The 26,569-nt window shown below is 44.7% G+C and overlaps 1 protein-coding gene across 2 annotated transcripts in view; it reads right to left on the bottom strand.

The window, feature by feature from the left end:
- Window positions 1-2,571: 2,571 nt before the first annotated feature.
- Window positions 2,572-26,569, bottom strand: part of AP2M1 (adaptor related protein complex 2 subunit mu 1) — a 43,229-nt gene continuing 19,231 nt past the window's right edge. For both annotated transcript variants that reach the window (XM_054982392.1, XM_054982391.1), the window contains exons 3-11: window positions 19,828-20,093; window positions 17,842-17,924; window positions 11,946-12,081; window positions 11,716-11,857; window positions 8,916-9,035; window positions 7,196-7,331; window positions 6,610-6,707; window positions 6,349-6,460; window positions 2,572-3,683 (exon numbers count right to left, since the gene is read on the bottom strand). In XM_054982392.1, coding sequence (XP_054838367.1) covers window positions 3,549-3,683; window positions 6,349-6,460; window positions 6,610-6,707; window positions 7,196-7,331; window positions 8,916-9,035; window positions 11,716-11,857; window positions 11,946-12,081; window positions 17,842-17,924; window positions 19,828-20,093 — 1,228 coding nt within the window. In that variant the 3' untranslated portion in view covers window positions 2,572-3,548. The remainder of the gene's footprint in view (window positions 3,684-6,348; window positions 6,461-6,609; window positions 6,708-7,195; window positions 7,332-8,915; window positions 9,036-11,715; window positions 11,858-11,945; window positions 12,082-17,841; window positions 17,925-19,827; window positions 20,094-26,569) is intronic.

Here is a 26,569-nt window from a genome sequence, read left to right as displayed (position 1 = left end):
ATATTTTAAAGCACTGTTAATTTTAAGAAGTATCCTGTTAAAACAAAAATGTTTAAAACGTCGAAGAGTTAATGTAAGAGTTAGATATGATTTTCCTTGCCATGGTGTACTTGGCTCTGCCTTTGGGGGCAGCCATTTTGTGGTTGGGTCTACCTTGTGCGGCAGCCATTTTGAAGTTGTACCAGCATTCCAAAGATCCCCCACAGGCTAAAAAAAGTTGGAGACCCCAAGCATATATGGTCAGGGCCCCATTAGTGGGCCTCCTTTCCATTTGCCAACAGCACATTCTATAGTTGGTCCCAAAATCGAAGTGTCCAGCTTCACAGAAATATGGAAGAAATATGACTTGATTTGAAATCTCATTTATTTCTTGGATTTTCTGAATTTTACAAGCAAAGTAGTTTGAAATTAAGAACCTTGACTATTAAAAGCACATAAGCAACTTTGCCACTGTGTTTCTTGATGCAGCAGTTACGGTCTTCAGTGGAAGTTTGGAGGCTGGAGTTGAGACCAAAAGGCCTACAGTTTAGTGTTCATTTTACTGAGTAAAAGAACACATTAGAAAAGTAGCTACCAAAAACCATTTTGCGGGAACTGTTACCTTTGTGAGTCCCTGTAAAGACCATCCTATGTCCTCAGAACTACTAATGCTTGTAGATCCAGAGGAGTTAGCCGTGTTAGTCTGTAGTAGCAAAATCACTTAGTAGTAGCACTTAAAGGTGCTACTGGACTCTTTTTGATTTTACTAATGCTTGTAGGTAGACTATGCAGACCACCACAGAAGGCCCTACAACTGTATATAAATCATGGGGTATGAGGGAAGGGCATCCCAAGACACTTACACATGGAGATATACCTGAAGAGCTCTGGATTTAGCAAGAGTGCCAAGTATAGAAAAGAGCACAGGAGAAGGCAATCTTTCACAGAACCGATGTGCTACTTTAGTCAATTTAGGCCAATGGTCCATCTTTGTCAAGTAGAGAATACAAATTGTCAACTAACTATGAAAGCCCTTAAGCATGTACGTGAAGCTTCAGCAAGCTGAGACTACAGACTTCTGGATCCTGAACTTGACTGGGGTTGGTCCCAAGCCAATTCTAGCAAGAGACTAGTCCTGCAAGATTCAGAAGGTAGCCGTGTTAGTCTGTAGTAGCAAAATAGTAAAGAGTCCAGTAGCATTTTTAAGACTAACCAACTTTATTGTAGCATAAGCTTTTGAGAACCACAGCTCTCTGTCAGATTCATGCAGCCACCTGTGGTTCTCAAAAGCTTATGCTACAATAAAGTTAGCCTTAAAGGTACTACTGGACTCTTTACTTGTCCTGCATCTGAGCAAGTCTCAATACATAGCTGCTCAAGACAGCTTGCCCGAACTCTTACTTGACACTAAGGATGGCGATTCCTACGAGTGTCCAGGTTTGAAAGAAATACAGCAGCTCCTTAAAGGAGAAAGTTATAGAAAATGCTGCAGCACCAGCCATTACTGGACTAGGATGTTCTGTTTGACTGTTTCAGTACAGTGCAGAGGCTCAGCTGATTTTATTTACAGGCATAGTCAGATCTGAATTTGGTCCCCGCCACCAAGCAAAAAAAGGACCGATGAGGGTGTAAAAGTCATTAGAGATAGAGCACAAATGACCCAGGATCCAGCAACCTTCACCAGGGACAACGGCCTCTTGACTTACAATCTTCTTCTGGTGGAACATGTTACAAAGTTAGTCCAAAACTGAAGTCACTCAAGCCTATTGGCTCAAGCTACTTACCTAAATACATATATATGTTTTTGAACCATGTCCAAGGTAGTCCCAGGGTTTTGTAGGAAGATGGAGGAAATGCTTCTCAAACACAGCTTTGCCCACCACTTTCAACCATCCCCCAATGCACTGCTTCACGGTATGTTCTAAGGTCTCAAGAAGTCTGGTGAGGTTCCCTAAATGAACCCCAAGCATCTAAGATCAGCAGGTAAGCATAGCATAGCACCTGTCTCAGTAATAATAATAATATTCGATTTATATACCACCCTTCAGGATGACTTAACACCCACTCAGAGCAGTTTACAAAGTATGCCATTATCATCTCCACAACAAAACACCCTGTGACGTGGGTGGGGCTGAGAGAGCTCTGAGAGAGCTGTGACTGACCCAAGGTCACCCAGCTGGCTTCAAGTGGAGGAGTGGGGAATCAAACCTGGCTCTCCAGCTTAGAGTCCCGCATTCTTAACCACCACACCAAGCTGGTTGCAAATTGTGCAGAGGTCCAAGAAGCTATTTAGTTGCAGCCACTGCTTCGCTTTAAGCCCTGTACCTAATGGCAAACCTTGAATGCATGCAGAACTTTATGGAGTAAGATGTGTACATGGATGTGATGCCAGTTCTCCACACCACAGTATCAGAGCCTCAGCTCTCTCATTGTAGGATCAGAGATGTGCAGTCCAAGGTTGAGCAACATTGTTTCGTGCATTGTGTGCATCGGCAAAGGTCTGTTTCAGTCCATCACTTTAGCCTAAGAGATTAAGGGGCAGCCATCTACCTAAGGCCTCTGCCCTTCAATGAGTAGCAGCACTCCAACCAGCAGGTTCTACATACTTTTATTAGGTTTTGAACTGAACAAATCACAAGTGTACAAAATGGGAGATCACACTATTGAAGCAGAGGACTGTAGGTTGCGGCAGCATTTCTATGGACCAAAAAGCATTCAGCAGAAGAAAGCGTAAGCCGATTAGGCATGGGTGGGGGAGGCAGAAGATGCATGACTTATTGACAAATTCTGGATTGCAGGGGACCGATTCTGCACTTCACGTCCTGACACAAAGTCAGCTTCCTAGGGATTCGTTTTGAGAGTCGGGTATAAGTTCTAAGTTGGCGGAGGGGGAAGGTGATGGCTTAGTCAGCTATCAGTGCTCCAAGGACCTTGCCCTCCAAGGCTTTGAACTGCTGTGCTACCCCCAACCTCCAGCAAGAAATGCCAACCCTCAGCCGTTTTGGTCACAAACCTTCCCAAAGTAGGACTCCATTCTAAGGATGTTGTAGGAAAAAACAGAAAGGCAGCGGAGGAGGGGAAAGCAAGCCCCACTCCTGCTGCACTTTAACAAACCACCACAACAGCCAATAGCAGGTACGGAAGCTGGAATCAACTCAAGGTTTGTCCAGTCTACAGTTTTCAGACCTATTCTACAAGTACATGTGCACAAGAACTTCCAAAAATACTAGGCTACGATGCAAGTAGTGACACCAACAGAAGAGGGCTTGTTACATGGTGGACATTCCCTAGAATGATCACAAGGGGTGGTGGTGGTGGTTAGACTGGCCCTTTCAGACCCTGGAACAGAAGCAAGATGCCAGTCAGGCTCTTTTAGCTGTCTGACTTCAGCCATGATGGATAGCGACCAAAACCTGAGCAGGCAGCACTGTCCATTTTCCAGAGAGGAGCCACAGGCGTCTAGCTTCCAGCCTCCGAACAGAGGAGGGGCCAGAGAGATGCTCTTCAATTGTACTTTGAGACCAAGGGAGGCTGGCTGGGGAAAGAGGAAGCCAGGTCGACGCGGAGGACTAGCATCTTGTCTCGTAGATCCCGCTCCTGCCAATGTACCTCACCCATTTGATCACATCGTGGTCACTGTAGTTCAGCTTTGGCTCGAAAACTTTCAGGTAACGCACCTTCAGCCCAGAAGGTGCAAAGGGGACCTGGATACAACAAAGAACAAGGGGGGGGGGAGTTAAAAGCCTGCATCTTTCACGTTGGGAATAAAAGCTTTCCACCCCTTCCATCGCACGATCCTGGAGAAACTATCCACAGCAGCCGCCTATCCCAGTTCAGTCACTTTGGTCCCTTTTGATCAAGATTTCTTCGTAACCACAGTGTACTGCCACACCAGCAAAGCAGCTACAGTTATTGAGGTAAAAGAAGGGCACTAATGGTTTTCCTTATGCCTCTGATTCAGCAAGGATAAGGATTCCAGTATGAAGACCTCCGTTGCTTTAGAGCCCATCTGAGTTTTAAATAAAGACCATTTCAGCCAATTGCTCATAAATGACTGATATGGGCTTATATATTTTCCAAAGACGATTTTGAAACCAAGTAGGCTACATTCTGTAATTACTATTACATTTAAAAAACTGGATTTTTCAGATTCAGGTACTGGGAAGACTACAAATATTGGTATTCCTGATATTCAGGTTCAAACAATCAAATTCAATATTCAGATTTTTTCAAGAATCTGAAATCATTTGGCTCCACTATTCCCTATGGGAGACTTTTTTCCTGGGGGCTGAAGGAGTATTTTTTCAAGCAAATGACACTAAAAATGCAGGGGAGCTGCAAGTTTCTAGACTATTGGGCCAAGGGGCCCAATTCTACAGACCCCCTGAACAAGGTGCCCCCAGCTACTCCATTGTTTCCTATGGTAGAAAAACCAATGCTTTCTTCAGGGCAAAATAGAAGCCCAAGAGCCTTAAGCCAAACACACAAGAGCAACTACACTAGCCAAAAGTCTCCCAATGCAAAAAGAATCAACAAAGCCCAACAGAATCAACATCAGATCAGAGAACCCTACCAGAGAATACCAGCTGAATCAACTGAAGCCAGAGATACTGCTGCTAGCTCAAAACAACAAGCCTTGTTCACAGAAACCAGGCAAATTCCAAAAAAATTCAAGGGCCATTTCTCTGACAGCTGCCTCCTTCCTCCCCTCCTGTTGCCCAAGAAACTTGCAAAGGGTTTAAAATGTTGCTGCAACCTTTAAACTACTGCCGCTACCAATTTCTGAATAATTCAAGATATAGCTTGGAACTGATTTTATATCAGAGAATCCCAGATTTATTCACGATCCAGAAATATATTTGAAAAAAAATCTATATGGTATTTTTGACCAAATATACCAAATCACACTCTTAATTATTATTCCACTTACTCCTTGGATATCTTACCTATTCATTGTTCAAATGTGGTATTGCTGCAAATTCCGACTTTTTGAGTATTATGCCTGACTGAAAGTTGCGGGGCCATTCTTATTTATGCTCTTTAACGTCTGCCTTTCTCACTGAGACTCAAGGTGAATTACACAGTATAAATCAATTTTGTCCTCAGTGTGTTTATTAATACATTGTTCAGAAATGACATCGTATCAAAACTTTGGATCCATGTTTCAATACTTATTCAGGATTCTTAATACTATATTTTATTTGAAACCTCTACTACTTTTGTACTTTGGTTTTCTGTAACTATAGGTATTACACAGTAGAGGGGAGAAACAGTACAAGTCATTCTTTTTTGCTCTCTACAAGTTGAAGGCAGAATCTACTGGCTCGGCTGCAGTGACAATTTCCATAAACAAAAGGGAGTATCATCTGCAAAGTACATCTTGTGCCTCTCCTTCCTTCTGCAGTCCAAATCCCCTCTGAAACGCTGCCCTTGGGGGACATGGGATCCCCCAGAACAGGACTGGGGTGGAGAAATCTGCAAACCAGCTCTTCTGTTTGTGGAAGCCCTTTGCTGGATCTCTGCCATCAGCTGTACCCACAATTGTCAAACACAGTTCATGGGAGAGGTACCAATTTCTTTCCCAGTGTGACATCTGTGCATGCATCTCCCAACTCCCCGCTTATGAAGGATGCCAATAGCACTGCGCAACATGAACACCAATGATCTTTGGCATCCAGAACCCAAGGCACCTCAGCTTTTAAAAGTTTTACCTTAATTTTTTCTAATAAAGTGCAGAGAAGGGCAACTCGGAATATTAAGCTATATTGTCTTGCACATCAATTCTTGAGCCTGAATCATAATAGGAACTCATAATGGCCTATAGTTGGAAGCAGCTGCTTTAGAGAAATAAGCTACAGACAATGGAGACAGAAGGAAGAGCCTGCCTTAACTATTTGTCTATTTCTTCAGGGTGTGTAATACTTATTTATGATTTATATCCGGCCTTCCAGACCAATCAAGGCCACCCATGTGGCTAACAGCAGTGTAAAACACACAATAAACAAAAGCCAGCATATATATATATATATATATATATATATATATATATATATATACACACACACTCACACTCACACTCACTCTCTCTCTCTCTCTCACACACACACACGCACACACACACACACAGACATCAATTAGAGCACTGTGTAGGGACATCTCTCCTGCCTGCCCTATCATTTCCACAGATATTTCGCCAATCATCTGGGGACAGAAGCCATCAGCAGTTATAAGCAGAGTTGCCTGGGCTAACAACAGCAAGGTTCAAGTCCAGTAGCACCTTAAAGGCCAGTAATTATTTTTAGGATATCAGTTTTTGAGTCAAAGCTCCCTTTGCCGGACAGTATATTGGCTAAATTAAGGCTCCCTTACCTCAAAGTTCATGGAGATGGGTGGCCGAGCCCACTTCTTCTTGTCATTGGTTGGAAGGAGTTCTATTTCTGCACTGATCTGGGATTCCTTCATTCCTGCCATACGCTTAATCCTTAAAAAAGAAGAGGAGAGTTTGACTTTGAAACAGTATCACACGCCCCAACACCACCCAGCTCAGCCGGAAGGTGAGCACAAAATCTGCCAGTGCTAATAGGAGCTCGAGGCAAAGCCCGCTGCGCAGCCCACATTCAGCTCACTTACTTCCACACAATGGCATTCTCACTGGCCTTGTATTTTGCCTTCCCTTTCATGCAGATGACTTGAACGCCACTAGTGTTCAGGGGCGTAGGAATTCGCACCTAGAAGAGAAAACAATGGATTCTTATTTCACTGCCGGTGCCAGTGAGAAGAGGTATGTCCTAACCCATAAACAGACAGAATACTCAAGTATTCACTCAGGCATCTGAATGGGAGAACTCAGTTGAGTGTCACAGAACTACAAGTTACTCCGCAGGACCACAAAAGACGAATAATGTTCTTTAGAACACCCTTGACAGTAAAAAGGATTCTGCGTGTCACAGTGAATATATGCTGTACAACTCTGGCCACAGCCATCAACAGTGAAGGCTCTCCAATTCTTACGGAGCTGCACAGTGACACGGCAGCAGCCAGCATCATCTGACCCCAAGGGGAAAGCAGTACGCTCTTTGCCCCCAGGGCACATCTACCTCTCTTGGCCTAACCAGACGGACGTGCCACACCCATTTCTAGAAGGAAGGTGCCTTGCATACTCCCTGTTTCACACAAGACTATGCTTTGAAAAGGCTCATGCCTTTACTAGTCTTACCTCTATCTTCTGAGCCAGGAGGGAAGGCTTAAAGTTGGATTTGATCACAACCTTCACCTCCAGCTTGGTCCGGCCTACCTCCCGCACCAGGGGGATCACCCGGAAGGGAAGGATAATATCCTTAGTGGTTCGGTATCTGTGGAACAAGAATGAATGTGTGTCAGTTGTGTCATGCCTTACAAGCAGTCTCCTTGCCCAAATGGATGGATGGCTTGCATTCCCCATGAAGCTGCTCCCATAGAACTTTTTAGCCACTCATCAGTTTTCAAAAGGAGAGAAACATCCTTGAGTTTCAGGACTCAAATATGCGGTGAGTGGGGGCAGATTAGGGATCTCGTTCCCTGGTGGGGGCAGGGGATCCCCCACTCCCAGCCTCCACCTCCCACCACTGCTTACCTGGTTGGCAGTGGGGGAGAGATTCAGGGAACAGGCCTGGGAGCTCCACAGCATGCTCTTGTACACTCCAGAGCACTTCCTCGTTGGGCCAGATTGATGCCATTGGCAGCGCAACAAGGAAGTGAAGGCCCCTGAGCAGCGCCAATTTGATAAAAACTGAGCCCCCCCCCCCCACACACACACACTAGGAAGTTCTCACTGCATACACCCCCCACAGCCCACCATACACCAGTTTGGGCCCAGGGGGACCTGGCAGCCTTAGGGCAGAGCCTACGCAGGCACAGTCCAACTAAAGTTGCCAGAAGAAGAAAGACAGACCCAATAACTAATATAACCTAGATCAATTGTAAAATCAGTTTAAGAGACCAAGAGCAGGAAAGCCACCGACCAAAGAAATGACAAGAATAATGGAGCCTCTGGTGTCCAGTTGAATGACTGCCTTAGATTCAAAGTGTGAGAAAGCTAGCTGTGGAATGGATGTTAGAGAGGAATTCCTTTGTTTGTATATACTGGGGAAGGTAGAAAGGTGGAAGTGTCTCCCTTTGCAAATGCTGGCTGCCTTACTGATCACAGGTGGGATACAACCCAGGCCGACTTGAAGAATGTGGGTAGTGGATTGTTCTCCTTTGGATGGGGGGGGGGTGGTCACTTTTTTTAATGTTCGTCTTGTAACATCCCACATAATGAGGAAAGATTTTAGCACATCATGAGGAAAGATTTTAGCTTAGACCTTTGCATGCTGTGCTAACTTTCCACTTAAGAGGGTATTATTAAAGTCTGGGTACTTCCCCTCCCTGACAGCCTATTCTACCTACTTGGCTCCTGCTACATGTGTAGACCAAGCCTCCCTGTCTCCCATCTTCAGTGCTAAACAGGGCAGGGGGCGTGGATTCTGTGCCACTCAGTCTAACGTTAGGGCAGAAAGACACTACCCTGAGATACCCACTGGAAAGACTGAGATACCCACTGGAGTTGTAGCAAAGCAGAACCTGCCAAGCAATAAGAAATCCTCTTTATTTAACCCTCCTCAACCAAGCCTCAAGAGCATCCTGTCATAATCTCGCAATAAAACACGAATACAAGCTCCACGTCTTGTTCCAGATCAGTGCCTGACATGACGCAACCTTGTCCTGCCATGGTCATTTTGTTTCAACCTTATGTTCTCCACGGACCTTGAGTGCTCCAAAAGCAGCGACTCTTTACACCCACTGAGCTGTGCATTTGACTTAGAAAAGCCCACAGACACGAAGACTCTGCGGCTTGGGAATTCCTCCCATTACATCCATTACCACTTCATGTAGAAGTCCATTCCCAGTGGCCATACCTCATGAGCTCGAATTCTCCATCTGGGGGTATGAAGCTGATGCTCCTCTCCGAATCAAACTTGCTGAGCCTCACACACTGGTGGAAAGTGCAGTCATCGATGGCAATTGACTGCTTCCCACTGAGACACACAAAAAAACACAAGCAGGGTCACACAAGCCAGTATCTCCAAAATGCTTCTGGGTGAGGAGAGTATTGGGTACTGTTTTGGGCTACCAGATGAAACAACACTTCTCTCCACAGAGCAGGTTGCCATCACAGGCTGAATCATGAAGTGACAAAGAAAAAGGGAAGCCAGTCAGAGGGCTGGCACTTCTAGGATCAATCAATTACCTCACTACAAGTGGGGAAGTTTGGCAAGCCCAAGTTAACAGACTTCATTTCAACGCTCACCAGTGGTCACCAAGTAGAGGTTCACCCCTGGTCTGCCTACAGCAGTTCATTTAGCAGACTGAAGTCCAGGCTGTCTGGCCCAAGCACACCGATCCTTCGAGCGCTCTGTGGCACTTCTCTGGCTGGCACTCTTTGCATCGGCAAAGTCACATACTTTGGTACCTTGACTTGGAAAAGCTAGTAGGTTCCCTGCAGCCTCTGACGGCAGAAGAGCTCCAGAAACAATCCAATACCACCAAAATTTCATTGCAACTCTTGTCTAGGGCAAGTGTTGAATGGGAGTGAGCAAATGACACTCAAGCACACATGTCATTCACAGAGGGTGTGCTGGAGCATAGAAAGGTAGCTGGTTTACTGGGTAAGAACTGGGCACCCGAGAGAGATGAGAGATCAGAAGCAGTTTTGCTTCATATGCGCGTGGTTGGGGTTCTGTTTCAAAAGGATTATGGAAGACTAGATCAGTAGTCTACATCAGATGGTTTTCCAAAAAAGTTTAACGGAGATTTAATTTGGTAATCTCTTTTGTACATCCTCCTTGTATTTCTGCTCTACCAGGACATTTTTCCATATGTATATGTTGAGCTTGGCAACCCCTCCTTTAACTTAAACTAGGCTTGTAGCACAATATGCTCTGAGCTAAAGATTTTCAGAAATAAGTGAAGACAACGGGTAGCTCCAATGTAAGTCCCTCTGGGTTCTTAGAATCAAGCTCTGAGGAAAGGCCTCTAAGCTCACAGCTGGAAGGACTCCAGCTACTGCGCTTACTATGTTCACGAGTGACACCCGTTTTGATTAGTCTCCCCATTAAGTTTTCATTATTTTTCTATTTTACTTCATTTATACCCTGCCTTCCTCCCCAAGGGGGACTCAAAGCAACTTACATCGTTCTCCTCTCCTCTATTTTCCTCCTCACAACAAACCCTGTGAGCAGGGCTTTTTTTCTGGGGAAAGAGGTGGCGGAACTCAGTGGGTTGCCCTCAGAGAAAATGATCACATGGCTGGTGGCCCCGCCCCCTGATCTCCAGACAGAGGGGAGTTTAGATTGCCTTCCGCGCCACTCAGCGCTGCTCAGCGGCACGGAGGGCAATCTCAACTCCCCTCTGTCTGGAGATCAGGGGGCGGGGCCACCAGCCATGTGACCATTTTCAAGAGGTTCCGGAACTCTGTTCCACCGCGTTCCAGCTGAAAAAAAGCCCTGCCTGTGAGGTAGGTTAGGCTGAGAGTTTGTGACTACCCGAGGGCACCCAGCAAGCTTCCGTGGCAGAGCAGGGAATCTAAGCTGGGTCACTCAGATCCTACTCGGTCACTCTAGCTACTACAGTACATCGGCTCCCCGGTTCCCTCTTGGTTTTGTACTTCGATTCGGAGATTCTACACCGTTCTGCAATGCAACTAACGCAAGAAGCCAACGATAGCCTTTTGCCAGGACTAACAGCCCCTACCGAAAGCCTTATGAGCCTTTCCCATCTCACCCAGGCATGTTACTGGGCCAGCTGGTTGGAACCGTGACACTTCAGTGGGCTTAGCGGGTGGCAGCTTAGCCTTCAATCACAGGGGTGACCCTGTATGGAAGTGCCTGGAGAAATGGTGGCACATGCACAAGTCACACAAAGCAAAAAGATGGGGAAGGGGTGAGGAGTGCGTGCACACAGCGGTAAGCAGGTTGTTTATCTACCTTCCTGTTTCACTGGAGTCAGCAGAACAGAAGAGGAAAAAGAATTCAGTCACAAGTTGTTATTGAGAGAAAGGAGGGCCTGAGAGCCAGCACTCACTGTCCATCTCAAAGGAGGGACTCTGGGAGATCGGGGGCAATGACACCGTAGTGAAGCTACTATATGAACAAGTTGGATGTGCGACTCTGCCTCCCTCGCCCCCAAGAGAGCCAACAGATGCCTCCTCCTCCCCCGCCTACACTGTGGGAACCTAGGACAACCTAAGCTTAGGAGCCTCTCATTTTGCTGAGGGTGGGAGGGGAGGGGAGAGGAGGAAGACATTTGACTTGACCCTGTTGCTTTCCAGGCTTGCAGCCTGTAAGCAGAACTAATTAAGATGCCCTCCTCAATAAGCACACAAACAGCGGAACAATACAGCAGCTTTCCTTGCAGCCCAACTAAACCCAGTGACACCTTCTGTAGTTCATCCCCACCCAAAGCCTTGCCCCACCATCTTGTACCATTACAGCAGCAACACTGGAGGCTTGACGCCTGCTTACTGGAAAAGGATTGCAAAACCAAGTGCTTACCCCTGTGGTAGTGTGTTTAACACAGTTAACTCCTAAGAAGGCTAGATTTTTGTCTTCCTACAGGAGATATGTGGTAGAAGAAGAAATAACTGACAGCTGAGTAGTCCCAGCTCTGGGGCTGCAGTCCTTGGCTTCTTGACAGCCCCATTCTACCCCTCCCTCTCACCTTTTCCCTGTTTCATCCGCAGTCCCTTTGCCCTGTTTCTCAATTACAATCTTGTCATTCATGCCGAACTTGCATTCGGGCATCCCACTGAGATAGCTCTTCATCACCACCCTGCCAGAGACATGGGCGCTCAAAACTTGACCTGGAAGGAAGAAGAAACACTGCAGCACAGCGGAAGGGAAGGGGAGGCTGCACGCTGCGCTGCCACACCACGCTACGTTCCCATTTACCTTGTGGGGACATTAGCAAGTTCACACTCTCCAGCACATCCAGGAAGAGTTCATTGCGACGGTATTTGATCCCTTCGCGCCTCCAGCCGATCTGCCCAGTCACCTGGCTGGTTATTTGAGACTGCTCTTCTTTAGTCTAAAGGACAAAGAACGGAAGAATGCATATCCTCAGGGAACTAAGAGGTCATAAGAGGTCCCAGGCAGCCTATCTGGCGTATTTCTGGAAGCACCTTTCGTTCATTTCAAAAGGAGATGTATTCCATAGCATCGGAACTCTGCGCAGTTTGCTATTTTTCCAAAGGAAAACCAGAAAGTCCTCAAAAAATAAATGTTTCCTGCATTTTTGCGTTTCCCCACAGCCCCGGCCTTCACCTCTCTTGTGTTATAATGATTATAGTGATCCATTTATGCCATGGACTTTCTGATACAGTTGCCTGGCATTTGTGAATTGCCACAAAACTAGCTCGTATGTGAGCTGCTGTAACACAGTGGTTAAGTGGCTGAGCTGTGAATCAGCAGACTGCTATTCTGTGTCTCTCTACTGCCATGAGCTCAGCAGGTGGCCATGGGCAAGCCCTCTCCCCTCAGTCCCAGCTCCCCGGCTAATACCGACTTCCTTCACTGCTCTGAGAAAGCCACTAATCTGCCTATAACTGCAGCACAGAAACACAGCTATATATAAGAAAAATTATATATGGTATGATCTGAATAAATGTAACTTAAGACTTAAGTTTCTTGGGTTGGAAATAAAATTTGTTACAGCCAAGATGTGCCCATGTAAGTGCTGCCGAAACAGACAAGGGCATAGCAGGAGAACAGCTGCTTGTTTCCAATACCATCACATTGGGCGGGAGAGTCACTGCCCCTTTTCCTCTTTATACCATTCATACACTGCAAGGCCAGAGCAGTACCAACGCTGGTAAGTTAGGTACTGTTTTGAAAGCAGCTTCTGCCAGTAGGCATTCTTAGGAGATCAGCTAGCCACCAAGAATCGACTGGGAGTGATGCCAAATTTATCCTACCTGATGCTATAGGCAGGTCCAGCCATACGCAGAGAGTGAAAAAACAGATGCACAACACCAAGCGCAGCACACACAGGGTTAAGACGTAAGCAGGTCAGTATAAGGGAAGGAGGAAAAGAGAAGAGTGTTAGCATTGTGATTATAACCACACTTCTCATTATCTACTCAGTTAATAAGCTAGGGAGGGCCACACTTTCATTGAAACAGAAACAGCGGACTTCAGCACGGGGACAAGTTAATATATTCTACTGGAGGGGAAGGATCAGGAGAGCAGGTCAACCCACTGCTACTGCAAGTCAGGCAAACTGGAGACAAAATGCTGGATGAAGAACATCTTTTCCCTTTAGAGCCATCACAACGCAAGATAAATGGTACTGCTCCATCTTACCCTAATTTATTGTGAAGTGATATGGAAGGTACTCACACCAGACACACTGATTGGTGTAGTGGTTAAGGAGCAGCGGGACTGTAATCTGGAGAACTGGGTTTGATTCCCCAGTCCGCCACTTGAAGCCAGTTGGGTGACCTTGGGTCAGTCACAGCTATCTCAGAGCTCTCTCATCCCCACCCACTTCACAAGGTGATCGTCATGAGGATAACAACACACTTTGTAAACCGCTCTGAGTGGGTGTTAAGTTGTCCTGAAGGGCGGTATATAAATCAAATGTTATGTTATTACTATTACTGCAAATGTTAATCAGTACTGTGCAGTCTAAAGACTGCTTAAAATAACATTTTCACTATGACCCCCCCCAACCATTATCCCATAAGTCATCACTCTGTTTTGAAAAGAAACTGTAGAACCACAGACACAGATGGCTAGATAGTCTCTGTTCTCCGGTAATCTGGAATCAGAACTTTATAGTGAAAGTTACTGGAAGCCCTCTTCTCCGTGACCATAACCTAGAATGCCACAGGCTAAAAATATTGTGGAATTCCTAAGGCGGCAAGCTACCAACTCAACATACCAAATGCATATGGGCTGCTCCTTCTAAATAGGCATGTCTGTGAAAATGAAAGTCCATGCATTGTTTAGGCTAGCCCTTGGTCTTCATTTTGTAACAGCCAGATGTTAAGACCTCTTAAGGCCATTCACATGTGGCTTGAAACTGCAGCACAAGGGACAGATCAACCAGCTACAGAAAGGTTTTAGTTTGCATCTCTGCACATGCATTTCCAATCCTGTCACTCCAACTGCCAAGCATGACCACAATCAGCTCCATAGTGACACCAATGTTTGATTGAACGGCTACAGAACTGGAGAAGAAAGCAATAGGAAGTCTGTTTCACTTCCCAAAGACAAGAGAAGAGGCCAGTATATTAGTCAGCCATTGCTGAACAGTTTCTGATTGCCACATAATCCCTCAACTCTGCCGGACATCAGCCATCACATTTTTATGCCATGTCCCTGGAGCAATCCTGCAGTCTACTGGTCAAGGTTGAGCAATGACTAGTTAACCCCCACTGGTCATTGTTTAGTCCTGCTTGGGGCCTGGTTAGCACAATGGGCATGAAGGACCTCAAACCCAGAACTCCCTTTACTATACTTTCACAGGTCGATCCTGCATTCATAAGTGAGAGCAGGCTAAGCAGAATTTAGAACTGGAAGGTATTCTTGCTAGATCTTGTTCCATCACTCATCCGAGCCACCCTTAGAACTGTACAACAGTTGTGGCCTCCTGTCCTAGACCCTACAAAAAGGCAACTGCTTCACTTTCTTCTCAGAAGCCCACTGAAAAGGTATTTGTTTCAAGATGAAACTTCCTGCCACTGGGCAAAGTAAGCAGGTAAGCTGTTAAAGACTCCAGGCTCCTCCTACTCTACATGAAATTTGTGTCTAGAGCCACCATTCACTCTTTTAATAGGAAACTTTTGTGCCTTTAAACTAGACTGAGAACAGCCTGGCTTAAGGAGAGGAACATTCCTACATGGCATAGACTAGTTAGAGCAGGGACTAGACAGGGATATGCACATTCATCTGAAAGCAACTTATCCAGTGCACTTTTATTACATCCTTCCTCCTAGGAACTCGGCACTGTACACAGTTCTCCTTTCCCCATGGTATTCTCACTGTCCCATGAGGTCTGTGAAGCAGAGCAAGAGCAACAGACACAAGGTCACCAAAAAAATCCAAGGTAAAGGTGGATCTGAATCTGTCTCCTGGTTCCTACCCACTACTTTGTGTGAACTCTCCATCTGTACCATCTGCAATCCATACAGATTGAGAAAGCAGATCAACCAAGACCATGCTGGTTACAGGAATAATCCCATACAGTTCATCTAAACCTGACCTATGCTAACAACAGCTTCCTGGACCCACTGTTCTAAGGTGACTTCTTCCCCTGGCCCTTAGCCAGAAAGCAGCTATACCGCAACTGCCTGCTCACTCACTGCAACAGCAAATCAATGCATTGTGCCGAGGGAACCAGTTGCCAAATAGGTCGTTCACAGGACCCAGGCAGGCAAGGCAGACTGAAGTCACACTGGTGGCTAGCATGGTTGCACCACTGTTGAGACCAACAGTCTCAAACCCACCCTACTGTTCAAGACTTTGTGCCTAGCAATTTGGCATCTTCATACAAAGAACCATTAGAGACTGACAGACTTAAAGAAGGGCAAAAGGGTAATGGATGTTTAGATTCTATGCTTCAGACTTGCTTATTTCCTCTTGTTGCAAAAGTGACACCACCCTTCCATGTAGGATAGTTTCAAAAAGGCAGGAAGCAGCATTCACATCTTGCAGGAAGTAGCATTCGCATCTCGCCTCTTACACTTGCTGGTCAAGCTTTCTGTTTGAGGAAGTACAGCTGAAGCTCTCGTGGACTTGGAGAAACATTTGCTTATGGAGTGATTTGTGGGATTCATGAACCTGTTAATATGCCAGCAATGAAATGCTGGAGGTAGGGCTGTCCTGAAAACTTTTACAGCAGTTTCTCAAAGTCTGAATCCCACCCTTGGAACTTGCTCTTCTCTTCCCATTAGTAATTTATTCTGTGGGTGATTGCAGGAAAGTTCCACTAGACAGCTGTGCTGTTCCAGGTGAGAATCTATAGACTAAGGCATTATCTTAGCACCGAAGAGAAGAGAAACAGACAGCACCTCTGTTTGGAAGCATTTTCCAGACCATTCAACACTCGGAAATAAGACTCTCCTTTACCCAATTTGAAATTATTCCTGGCCACTAACATGGAAGTTATCCAGCACAGAAGAGTTTGCATCACTGCCTGTGTCATGCCTCAGGTGGGGTGAGCCACGTTACGCTGCCACCACTCTGGGATTTAAGGTCCCTTGGGAAAGCCCAGAGTACCCTCCCAACCCTTCTGACCTCCATAGCTTGGCCAATAAACAGGCATGAGGACCCAGCAGAGTAACAACAAACAAAAGGATTTATTTACAAGGAGGTCAGTTAATATCAAACAAACAAGCAAGGTGCATTAGCAACAATAGATGGGTAAAAGCAAAATAAACAAAAGGCTGTAGCACGACTGAACTCACTGTCCCTCTGTCTGCCAGGCCTGTCTTCTCACCCTACCTGGATGAGGGCCTCTCCCCCTAGCAGAAACCTCCTCTGGCCTGCTGCTCCCTGGGAGAAAGAACGCAGGCTTTTTTTCCTCCCAGGCTTATACAGCACTAGCGACCCCCCCCCCGCCCCGTGTTCTGATTGGCCAAAAAAGGTGCCAAAACGGCCCAGGGGCTAATGGGAAGTGTAGGCAGGCCTACTCCCATTGATAACAGGCTTCTGAGGCCTTGCTAGGCCTTCCTGGCACAGCCAGATCATGACACTGCCCAAGCCTAGCTAGGCATCAGCAGCCAGCTATATTTTGACCAGCAATCCTACATACTGATTAGAATGGTGCAGCAGCTTGCAATGGCCCTAAAATTAACTTCTGTTTTAAGAATGCAGCATTTAACTGTGCTGGGACAGCATAAACATCCCATAAACATCCTGTTCTACAGTAGTTTGTTGTATCACCCAAATACAGAGTAAATGGGTGTCACGTAAGTATTAGGAATAAGGGCCCTGCAGTACCCAGAGACAACCCAGTCACTGAAATGACTTACAAGCCGCTTCTCTACTTTTGTTTTCTCCATTCAGTTTTCTCACTGCTACCTGTGCCATGGAACCCCACCCAGACAATGGACTGTGGCACTATAGCTGTCTTTCCAGCTTCCCCCTTTAGATTACGTATCCACCATTATTGTTCCCCTCCTTTTTAAAGTGCTCATTAGAAGAACAACTTCAGTTAAAGACATCAACTGTTAATACAACGGTGCTGTAGCTTTTTACAGATATCTTTGTAATGGTGTTAAAACCTCTAAGCTTGCGTCAAGAGCAAAGACAACATGTGAAACTCTGCATGTGAGTCTCACAACAGATCAGACGACTTCTGGGGATATTTCATACATGTTTTGTTCCTCTCCACCATTTCAGCCTCACGTTTTATCCTGTGTGGGATGTGAGCGAGAGACTGGCCCACCCAAGCTCACCTAGAAAGTTTCACAGACTGGGACAGGAAGATAAGGATTAGGTTACAGAGGTTTGTAGAACTAGCAGAGCTAATTCAGTTGGCTAATTAAACCTATTTCACTTACTATACTTTCCCTCTAATCAGAGATATAGCTACAAAAACAGAAGCAGAGCAGGAATATATACCTAGCCCTGTTCACTGGGGCAGGAGAGAATCCTGAAAGGACATCAGGATTACTCAACAGAATGAAGAACGGATTGGTTTGAATGAACTTCCTGCGTCATGAAGGCGTTTCTTCAGACTGGGGTTGTAGAAGAACATGCTGTTCAGAACTGTTCCCCTCACACATCACACCACATCTTTATAGCAGAAGGCTACAAAAATCCCGCCCACTCCCAATTTTACCTGGCTCTTGATTCCTTGCTGAGTGATGAATGTTTTCAGGGCCCCCGTTTCGGAATTCTGAGGGTAACCAAAGTCCAGGATTTCTACAGAAGGGTACAATGTCATCAGAGAAAGATGATGCCTAGATGATTTGATGCCACTGTAACTTAAAACTCACACAACAGACAATACACAGTTTACTTAAGGAAATGGCTATTCACATCAACTGCTGGCAAATATGAGAAAGATCCCATCACAAGTGTTCACAGCTGTCCTAGAGTAAGCAGCAGAGATAAGACGAAATACTTAAGAGGGTAGAATTCAGGCATCCAAGGAAACCTGCTCTGAAGCAGGATTCTCGAACTGCAGCAGAATAATCTATCTTTGCAGCATTTTCTTTAGGTTTTGATTTTCGCATGAGCATGCCATAAAAATCAAAACCTAAAAAAATAACAGCAGAGTAGCAGGAGTCGCAGGACAGGCCAGCCAGCCAAGCTTGGGAGAAAGGAAACTGCCATTAGCTTCCCCCCCCCACCCAACCCCTAGAGAGGACAGAGCTAGCCACTCAGGATCCAGAGGGGACACATCTGCAACATGAATACAAAGTGACACTGCGGATGAGGAACAGCTTCCTTCCAGCCTGTGGCAAACTGAAGACCCATTATTTTTCCCCCTTCCCTCTCCCAGAACTGCCTGCACCAAGAACTTCAATAAAGTGGAGTTGCAAATTCTAGTACTGATGAATTTCCACCATGGGTTGACAATGCTTTACAAGGCAGTTAAGCAGCCTCAGAGGACTAAGAATATTCAACTGCATTCCTAAGTGAGGAAAGACTAGCATTAAAAGTTCAAACGGACTTCTGCCACACAAGACGATGAAACTATGCAACACAGTTGGCTGTTTTGAAGAATTCTCAACAAACCTTTCAGCAGCTACTGCTTTCAGTCATGAAGAGTAATCTTTCAGAAACTTCTAATAGCCGTGATTAACTTATTCTGAATTAAACTGACACTGTACTTTACTCTTCTCTTAAGAGCGTTTGTTCAAGTGACTGGCCTGTGCCTCTAAGGGCAGGTATTTTGAGCACTCACTATCAGTGAATCATTCAATCACTTCTGATGTAGAGAAGAAATTGTCACCAACCTTCAGCAAGGGCAGAGGTGGAAGGAGGGAAGGTCAGAGCAGTCTGTAAGGAATACAGCTGGCAGCACAGGGTGGGAGCTTACTCGCTATTTACAGGAGATTTATAATTCCTCATGACACATTAGTGATGGGTTTTCTCAGTCGTAGAACCAAAACTAGGGAATTCCCTCCTTAAAGAAATTCATCTGACCTCTTCCATCACTCTCCTCATCAGCAGGTGAAGACTTTTGTTATGCTTGGCATCCCCTCACTGACCCTCCCTGTTCATGTGCCTGTTTAGCTTTTAGTTGATTCTATGTATCTAAATACATTTGTTTTAAAGTTTATTGTTTGCCACTTTGGGTACTTTAAGTTCAGTGCAAAGGAGACTTAGAAACTTAAAATAAGTTAACCAAGTTTGAGGAAGCTCTGGAATTTGAGTCTCACCTCTCAACAAGGTTTACAACTTTGCACCAAGCTGACTGCACATGAAATAAGCTCAGCATTCCACACATTGATTAGATTACATTCTATCAAATATAATCTGCCCCAATTGCTAGGACTACAGGATCTGCATTCAATTGAGAGATGTCCTGAAAACCCTTCAGTTCTAACTATGTGTAGAACTCCTTACACAGAGTATATGGCAGAAGCAGATTGCCAGCAAAAAATGACACTGGCCAATACGTGGCTGTACTTTAACTTTCCCTTTAATATTAAACAGTAAAGCTCAATAGTAGGTAAGAGGTTTATGTTAAAGGGCCCTGAATGAAGCCTATGATCCCCACACCGCAGAGGCAGCCACACCCCTCATGACAATTCTGAGCATCCAATATAAACAGACCCCCCCCTCCCCGAATTTAGTCAGAATGGCTCATCCTCACCATCCAAAAGCTCATAGATAAGCACAAAGTTGTTCTTGATGTTCTCCTCGCTGATCTTTCCAAAATAGGCAGTCATCACATCACACATCTTGTAGAGGAACTCAAAGACCATGGCAGCGTTGACATTTTGCTTGGTGACAGCAGCCAGCCAAATATTGGAACGCTTGACATGGAAGAAACTGGTGCGGGCAATGTTGGTGACAGGAGAACGCACTTGCTGCCGGGCATGGATGACATTGACCCGGAAGGCGTCCACCGCATTCCGTCTGGAAAATTGGAACAAGGTAGAAGACAAGAGCGAGAAGTCAGAAACCATTGAGCAGACAAGATTATATATTATCTATCAAGTAGTCTAGCTGGAAGTTTGTGGAAAGAACTAAATTCTAGGCATGCTGATGTACTGAGCACTTCAAAAATGTTTTTTTCAGGATTCAGTGTGGGAAACGGAACAGACTGCATATTAAAGAGTGTTAAACCGGGCCTGAAAGATTACGCAGACAGATTGAACTAAACACTAAGTTGCTTCTTCCTCATGCAATTCAGAAGTGGGACAAACTGTCTGGGAATCTCCTTTCTGACATCTTGAAGCAAAACATTTGCCTATTAGTCATGCATCTACTACTAAATACCATTTGATATTTAATAGATATTGGGAGCCTGTTGTCACTTCCTGTGCAGAGTTCTCAAAGGTAGAATACAATGATGTGATCAATCACTCTTTTCCAGCTCCTCTCAGATTTAACTTCCTGAGGAGGTACACTGAGGAAAGGACCACGGATGCAGAAATCAAGGATAGAGGGCTAACCTCTACTCCCAGCTGAAGACTAGACAGAGCACTTGGAAGAGTGACATGATTCTTTGATTGTGCAGTACCTTTATGGCAAGAGACACCAGAATCGTCTTGTTTGACAGTTTCAACTCTCCCACAGGAAGAGAGTGGCAGGGGAAATTGTGTTCCTTTGTTGCCAATGAAGATAGTGTTGCTACATAATATAACCTGACCCATGCTGCATCTCCCTCTGCCAAATCTGCTAATGAATACCAGCTCTAAAAACACGAGGAGCCTCTTTAAGGTTGCGTAATTTTCAGCACAAACTGCTAAGATGACAGACTGGTTTGATTTTGTCATAAGCCAGGTTATCATTACAATGTTGATATGTGCTTTCATTGCATTTATATGGCCAAAGCTGTCATTATGTAATTACTCAATCGGATACACCAAATTCCCCATGTTGCAGTACCCATTACGTCCTGCCATTCTTACCTATTGCTACAGCAGCCAATGAGATGGGATGAACAGAAATGGCGCCAGCGAAGAAAAAGGAGGAGTGACAGCAACAAGAGAGAGGTTAGAACACACACGTACACACAAAGCACAATGAACTGAAACGAAAGGAGACAGACAGTGACCCCGCCCTCCCACACCCTCCCTAGTCAGCTGCAGCAGAGAGGAAGCCACACACAGCATCAGTGAAGAAGCCAGGCTTGTCTACGATGTTAGGTAGCAACTGCAAGTCATACCCAACACCAAGGGCTACTTTATTTTTTGGTCACACTCAAGATGCAAAGAATCTGAATTAATCAAGTGTTTTTGCTTAGTTTGCTGTTTCTAGCTGCAAAAAAAAATTATGAAATGTTCTGCCTCAAAGATGCCGAAGGGCAAAGCCAAACAGAACTGGATGTTTTCAGATGTGTTATCACAGCCTCCAGGTACATCCTGTGACTTTTGAGGCCAAGTCTGTTCTAAACATTTAGAATCAACAACAGGTTGGCCTCTCCTGAAGCCATAACCAATTTCTCTAGAGTAGAGGTGGGCACGAACCGTGAAAAAAACCGAACCCTGTGGTTCGTGCGTTTCCACGAACCACAAACTTCCACGAACTGATGCAAGTTTGAACCGTTTAAACTGCGGGTGGGGCTTGGCTGGCTGGCCGGGAACTCCTGGCTGGGCAGCCAAGCCCCGCTGTTTAAATCATCAGCTGCTTGTCAGGGATCTCCACGACAAGCAGCTGATCCACGGGTTTAAATTCAAAACAAACCAAAACAAACCATTCAAAACAAACCAAACGAACCAGCAGACCAGTTTGGAAGTTCATGGAAACAAGCTTCCACCAACCACTGGTTCGGGAACCACAAACCAGGCTGGTTCGGGGTTCTTTTTGGTTCGTGTTCCATTTTGTGCCCATCTCTACTCTAGAGAAGTGAAACACACACCACAATACACGGAGTTGGTTTCTTATGGGAAAAGATGCATCTGACAAGCTGTTCTTCCTTCAGAAACAGGCAGCAGCAATCTGCTGGTTCCAAAGAAGCACAGGTACAGAACTATAAAGGGAACCTCCCTCTTTCTAGAACACAAAGATTAACACCAAAACAGGTCAATCTTCTCTTCTGTATACTGACAGTTGTCAGCAAACATTCCTGCTGTTGAACTCTATAAGCTGAAGTCAGTTAATACACTTACAACACATCTTTCCCTATAGAATAACTGCTCCCTAACACACTTTCTTCCTGTCCCCAAGAGCTAGAAAACTGTCACATCAACTTAGCTGACTGATCAGCATGAGAGACTAGAGTCACTGTAATAAGAGCATAACGTCCTTTGAAAGTTGCCTTTCATGCTGAGAATAGCAGCATTTTTTTAAAGTGCAAACTCATGCTCCCTCTAACATGGTTGCAAGGAAGCATTTTTTATGTATCACCAAAAGGCAATTAATGAACAGGCCTAGGTGTTTCAATATACAAGCAAATTAGAAGCAGATGCACTAATCAGTTGATAAATAAGACAAGACAATGGTTTAGCACTAGAAGAGTAAATGCTGTTCACGTTACCCCTTGTGCCCCAGTGAAATTACTTTGTTTCGGACAAGCCACAGTTAGCTTGCTTTCCTGGATTAAAAGTAAAAGAACAAACTTCAAACTATGATGCACAAAGATGGACATGTGCGCAATTTACAGCTGGGCCAGCTCCAATGTAGTTGTATGTTGCAGGAAAGTAAATGAATCAAAGCACACGACTATGAGGAGGAGGCAAGGAAAGACATAAACAAGGACAAAGCCAGGTCCCACAGAAACCAAACAATTTCTGAAACTGAATTTACCCACAGCATGCTGTTGTGAAAGAAATCCCTATTGGACTAGGACTCTTCAATGAATCTTAATCAGCCTCTCTTATGATCTAATGCACAAACTTGAGCTTCACAAGCAAACACAATATAAGTTTTGTTAGCTAGAAAACTCAGTTAACTGGCATGCAGGGGGACCCATGGCCTGATCTGCCCAACCATGCTCAGGGCCCACAGCCTACTCTGCCACTACTTCATCAGTACGGCTGACCACTCCAGCAGCAGTGCTTAGCAGGCAGCAGCCATGCCAGGACCCACAAGCTACTATTTTTACCCAGTAAAATTTTGCTTAGCAGGCATATTTAGTTAACTAACAACCCCCATTCACTATGGAAGCCAGTTTAGTTTCGCTATGTACAATAATGTCCTCAACTTTCAGGGTAAAATCAACTTTTACAGCTTGACATAATGATTTTACTAAATGTAGATGGCTGAGTGAGTGGAAGCAACTTCAAGACCATGGCAAGCTGAAATCATTCTAAGCTCATATTTACATTTTAGGCAGATGTTCTACTATGAGACAGACTGCTGGAGTTAGTTTCTATGCTGCCTTCATCCTTTGCAAGAGAGTGCTTTAAACAACATTACGGAGAATACTTGAGGCGTAACTGGAATATGCTCTTATCGAAAAGGAACTGACAAGTAAAGCAGTAGTTAACAGTTTTTCTAACTTGTCTTCTCACAGTTACAGGTAATGTTTCCTTCCCTTGTCTGCCAGTCGCTCCAGGGTGACAATACTTCACCAGTTAGGAAAGAGGTTTTGGTGCCAAAGGGTCGACACCTCACCTGTATGCCTTACGCTCCCCAGTTTAGCAAGTGGAATTACACTCTTCAGCAGGGAACAGCATATGGCGAATGGGATTCATAAAAAGGCTACTGCCCCAGTGTTCCCCCCCTCCACCAGAACTGGGATGGAATAATGCTTCAATGGAAGCGATGCAACTCACTGCCTAACCAGAGTCCCTGAAAGAAGGACTTTTCCCTCCACAAATACATTATACACTATGCAAAAGTCTAAGTCTAATGAAAACTGCAAAAGGCTTGTGCCTCCTCAGTTGTGACTCGGGTACAGAGAAGTCCTTACAGTTCTTACAGGGTACGTTAAGACTCTTGTTTGACAAGATGATTACTGATTAACTAATACATAACGGTGTGGATTCCATGACTTATTTCAATTGCTTCTATTCAGCTGTTATGGGACACATACTTCCTCTAACTCTTAGCATGTCCACCTGTGCAAGGCACATTTTTTGAGTGCGCCCCAGAGTGCCTAGAGGAATGCACTCCACCGCCAAAACAGCCAAAGAGAATTGCACCTGGAATGAAGACATGGGATCAAAGCCTCTTTATTAGACAGTTACATGTCATTTTAGGACATTAAAACCAATTGAAAGCCACCATGAACAAAGGAAAAGGGAAGTATTTCCTCCATAAAGCCACTGAGTTCCTATGAAGCAAACAACTTCTAAGTGACCCTGTTCAAAAGGTATCAAAATAGTCATTTTTTGACAAACACATGACTACTCTTAGAGGTCTACAGGTTCTATCAGAACAATGCTTTATTTAGGGCAACAGCCTTTACTGGACTAAGTAAACCAACAGTTGTCAAATAGAACCTCTGAACCGTTAGCATATCAAAGGCCAAAGAAAGATCACTCACAACAAGAGACAGGCAGGCAGGCAGGATATGAAGACAATCTATAGAAGGATATATGAAGCTGTGCTAGATAGGTCAAGAATCAATAACTACTTCTTAGTGCTTGCTGAAACTGGATTTGCCAGATATTGGGGGAAAGAGGCAATGGACCACTGACTTGACTTGATGGAAAAGCTAGACAGCAATCCATTAAGGACAGCTTAATACTTCAACATTTCCTGATGCAAATGCCACCACTTTCAATAGAGTTCACATAGCCTCACAGCTGGGAAGAGACATTAACATGGCTGTTATAACACAGTCCTGCATCACTGCTACAGTACAGAAGCCACTTCTTTGTCTCAAACCCCACCGTTTGAATCAGGGCCAGAGACACATCTAGGATAATAATACAGCAAAAAAGTGAGGTACGTCAACGGATCTGGTGGGCAGAATGGAAGTACATTACACCAGGACACAGTCGTCATTATTCAGCTGATCCTACCATTTCAAGAAGAAACCTATTTTCTAAGAACCCTATGACCAATAAAACCTTTGTTCAGAAACTGATCCAGAAGCCCCAACTGTTCCTACGGAGCTGAAAACTAGACTATGCAATATGACCAAGTTCTTAGGAACCTGAAAAATACTACAAAAAGATGGAAGCCTTCGTTTAAAAAAAATCACTTAAAAGAACGATGGGGCCAATTATTGTCCAGTCCATAACAGGACTTCTCCAGAGGAGATAACTGAGACACTGGTGAAGAGCTCCAGGCCTTTCTGTATGACACATCTGCTCTCTAAACCCCTTCCGATTGGGTTTCAGGCCAGGCTATGGGATGGAGATGGTGTTGGTAGCTTTAGTTGGCTGTCTCCATTTGAATGCAGGAAAGAGTTTTGTTTTTGCTGATAGATTTATCAGTACCCTTGGACACATTCTGAGTCATCTGGACATAGAAGTTGGTAGCATCAAAGAAGATGCTTTGGAATAGTTTTAATCATTTCCAGGTCGGATTATGGGGGTTGCTGTGAGATACTAGTTGTCACTAGGATGAGACTTGCCCTGTGGTGTCCCATGAGGCTTTAATCTTTATATATAGCCCTTTGGAGAGATCATTTGTATTATTTGTGGTTCAGTATCATCAATATGCTGACAAGGTAACTGCGGCCCATACTCTAACAATCCTCTGTTATGGCTCCCATCTGAAGCAACGACTTGCCCAACAAGGTAAACGCAGCTTCCGCTTTTGCTGTTCTACAGAATGTGTAAAATGCATCTGTTCAGGAGGGCAGTTTTCATGAAGGGAAGAGTGTTGTGGTTTTAGTGTATGCAAAACTTTTAGCAGATTTTTTTACTTGCAATGGTTTAGGCAGTTTGTCATTGCGCTTTAAATTTGTAATCCAGTTCCGTTGCACTGTTCATTGTCTTCATATACTAGCCTCTTCTGCATTGTTTTCTAATTCTGTAATCCATTCTGAGCCTCAATGAAAAAGGCAGGCTATAAATGAAGTAAAATAAGTAAGTATCCGGCAACATGACTGTCACACAGATTTTCGAAACACTTTTGCATCATCAAGATTATAGATAACCACCTTGAATCAAGCAACAATATGCACCTTCACATTTATTTTTCAGTGCTGCATATTGGTCATTATGTTGTCTAGCTGTATGTGGCCAGCATATCCTTTCATGCTAGAACATCCTTCACTGTGGGTCACATTTATCTTGGTATGTGCAAAATGACAAGGCTAAAACACAAAATCTCTAGAAGCTTTGTTTATACACATCTGTTCTTCAGGCCAGACATCCATGTTATTGTTTAGGGTTACATTTAATGCTAATGGTTACGCTCCAGAATGATACCTAAGTATCAGAAATGTGTAAATGGGAAAATGGAAAGGAGCTCTCTTATGGAAGAGGTGTGTCAATGAGCCCATGGATAAGACAGCAAAGTTCTCACTAATCCTACCTTTTGGCCTC

Source organism: Eublepharis macularius, chromosome 6 (assembly GCF_028583425.1).
Source record: "Eublepharis macularius isolate TG4126 chromosome 6, MPM_Emac_v1.0, whole genome shotgun sequence".
Taxonomy (NCBI): domain Eukaryota; kingdom Metazoa; phylum Chordata; class Lepidosauria; order Squamata; family Eublepharidae; genus Eublepharis; species Eublepharis macularius.
Note: the sequence above shows the minus strand (reverse complement) of the source record. Positions and strands in the feature narration are given on the sequence as shown.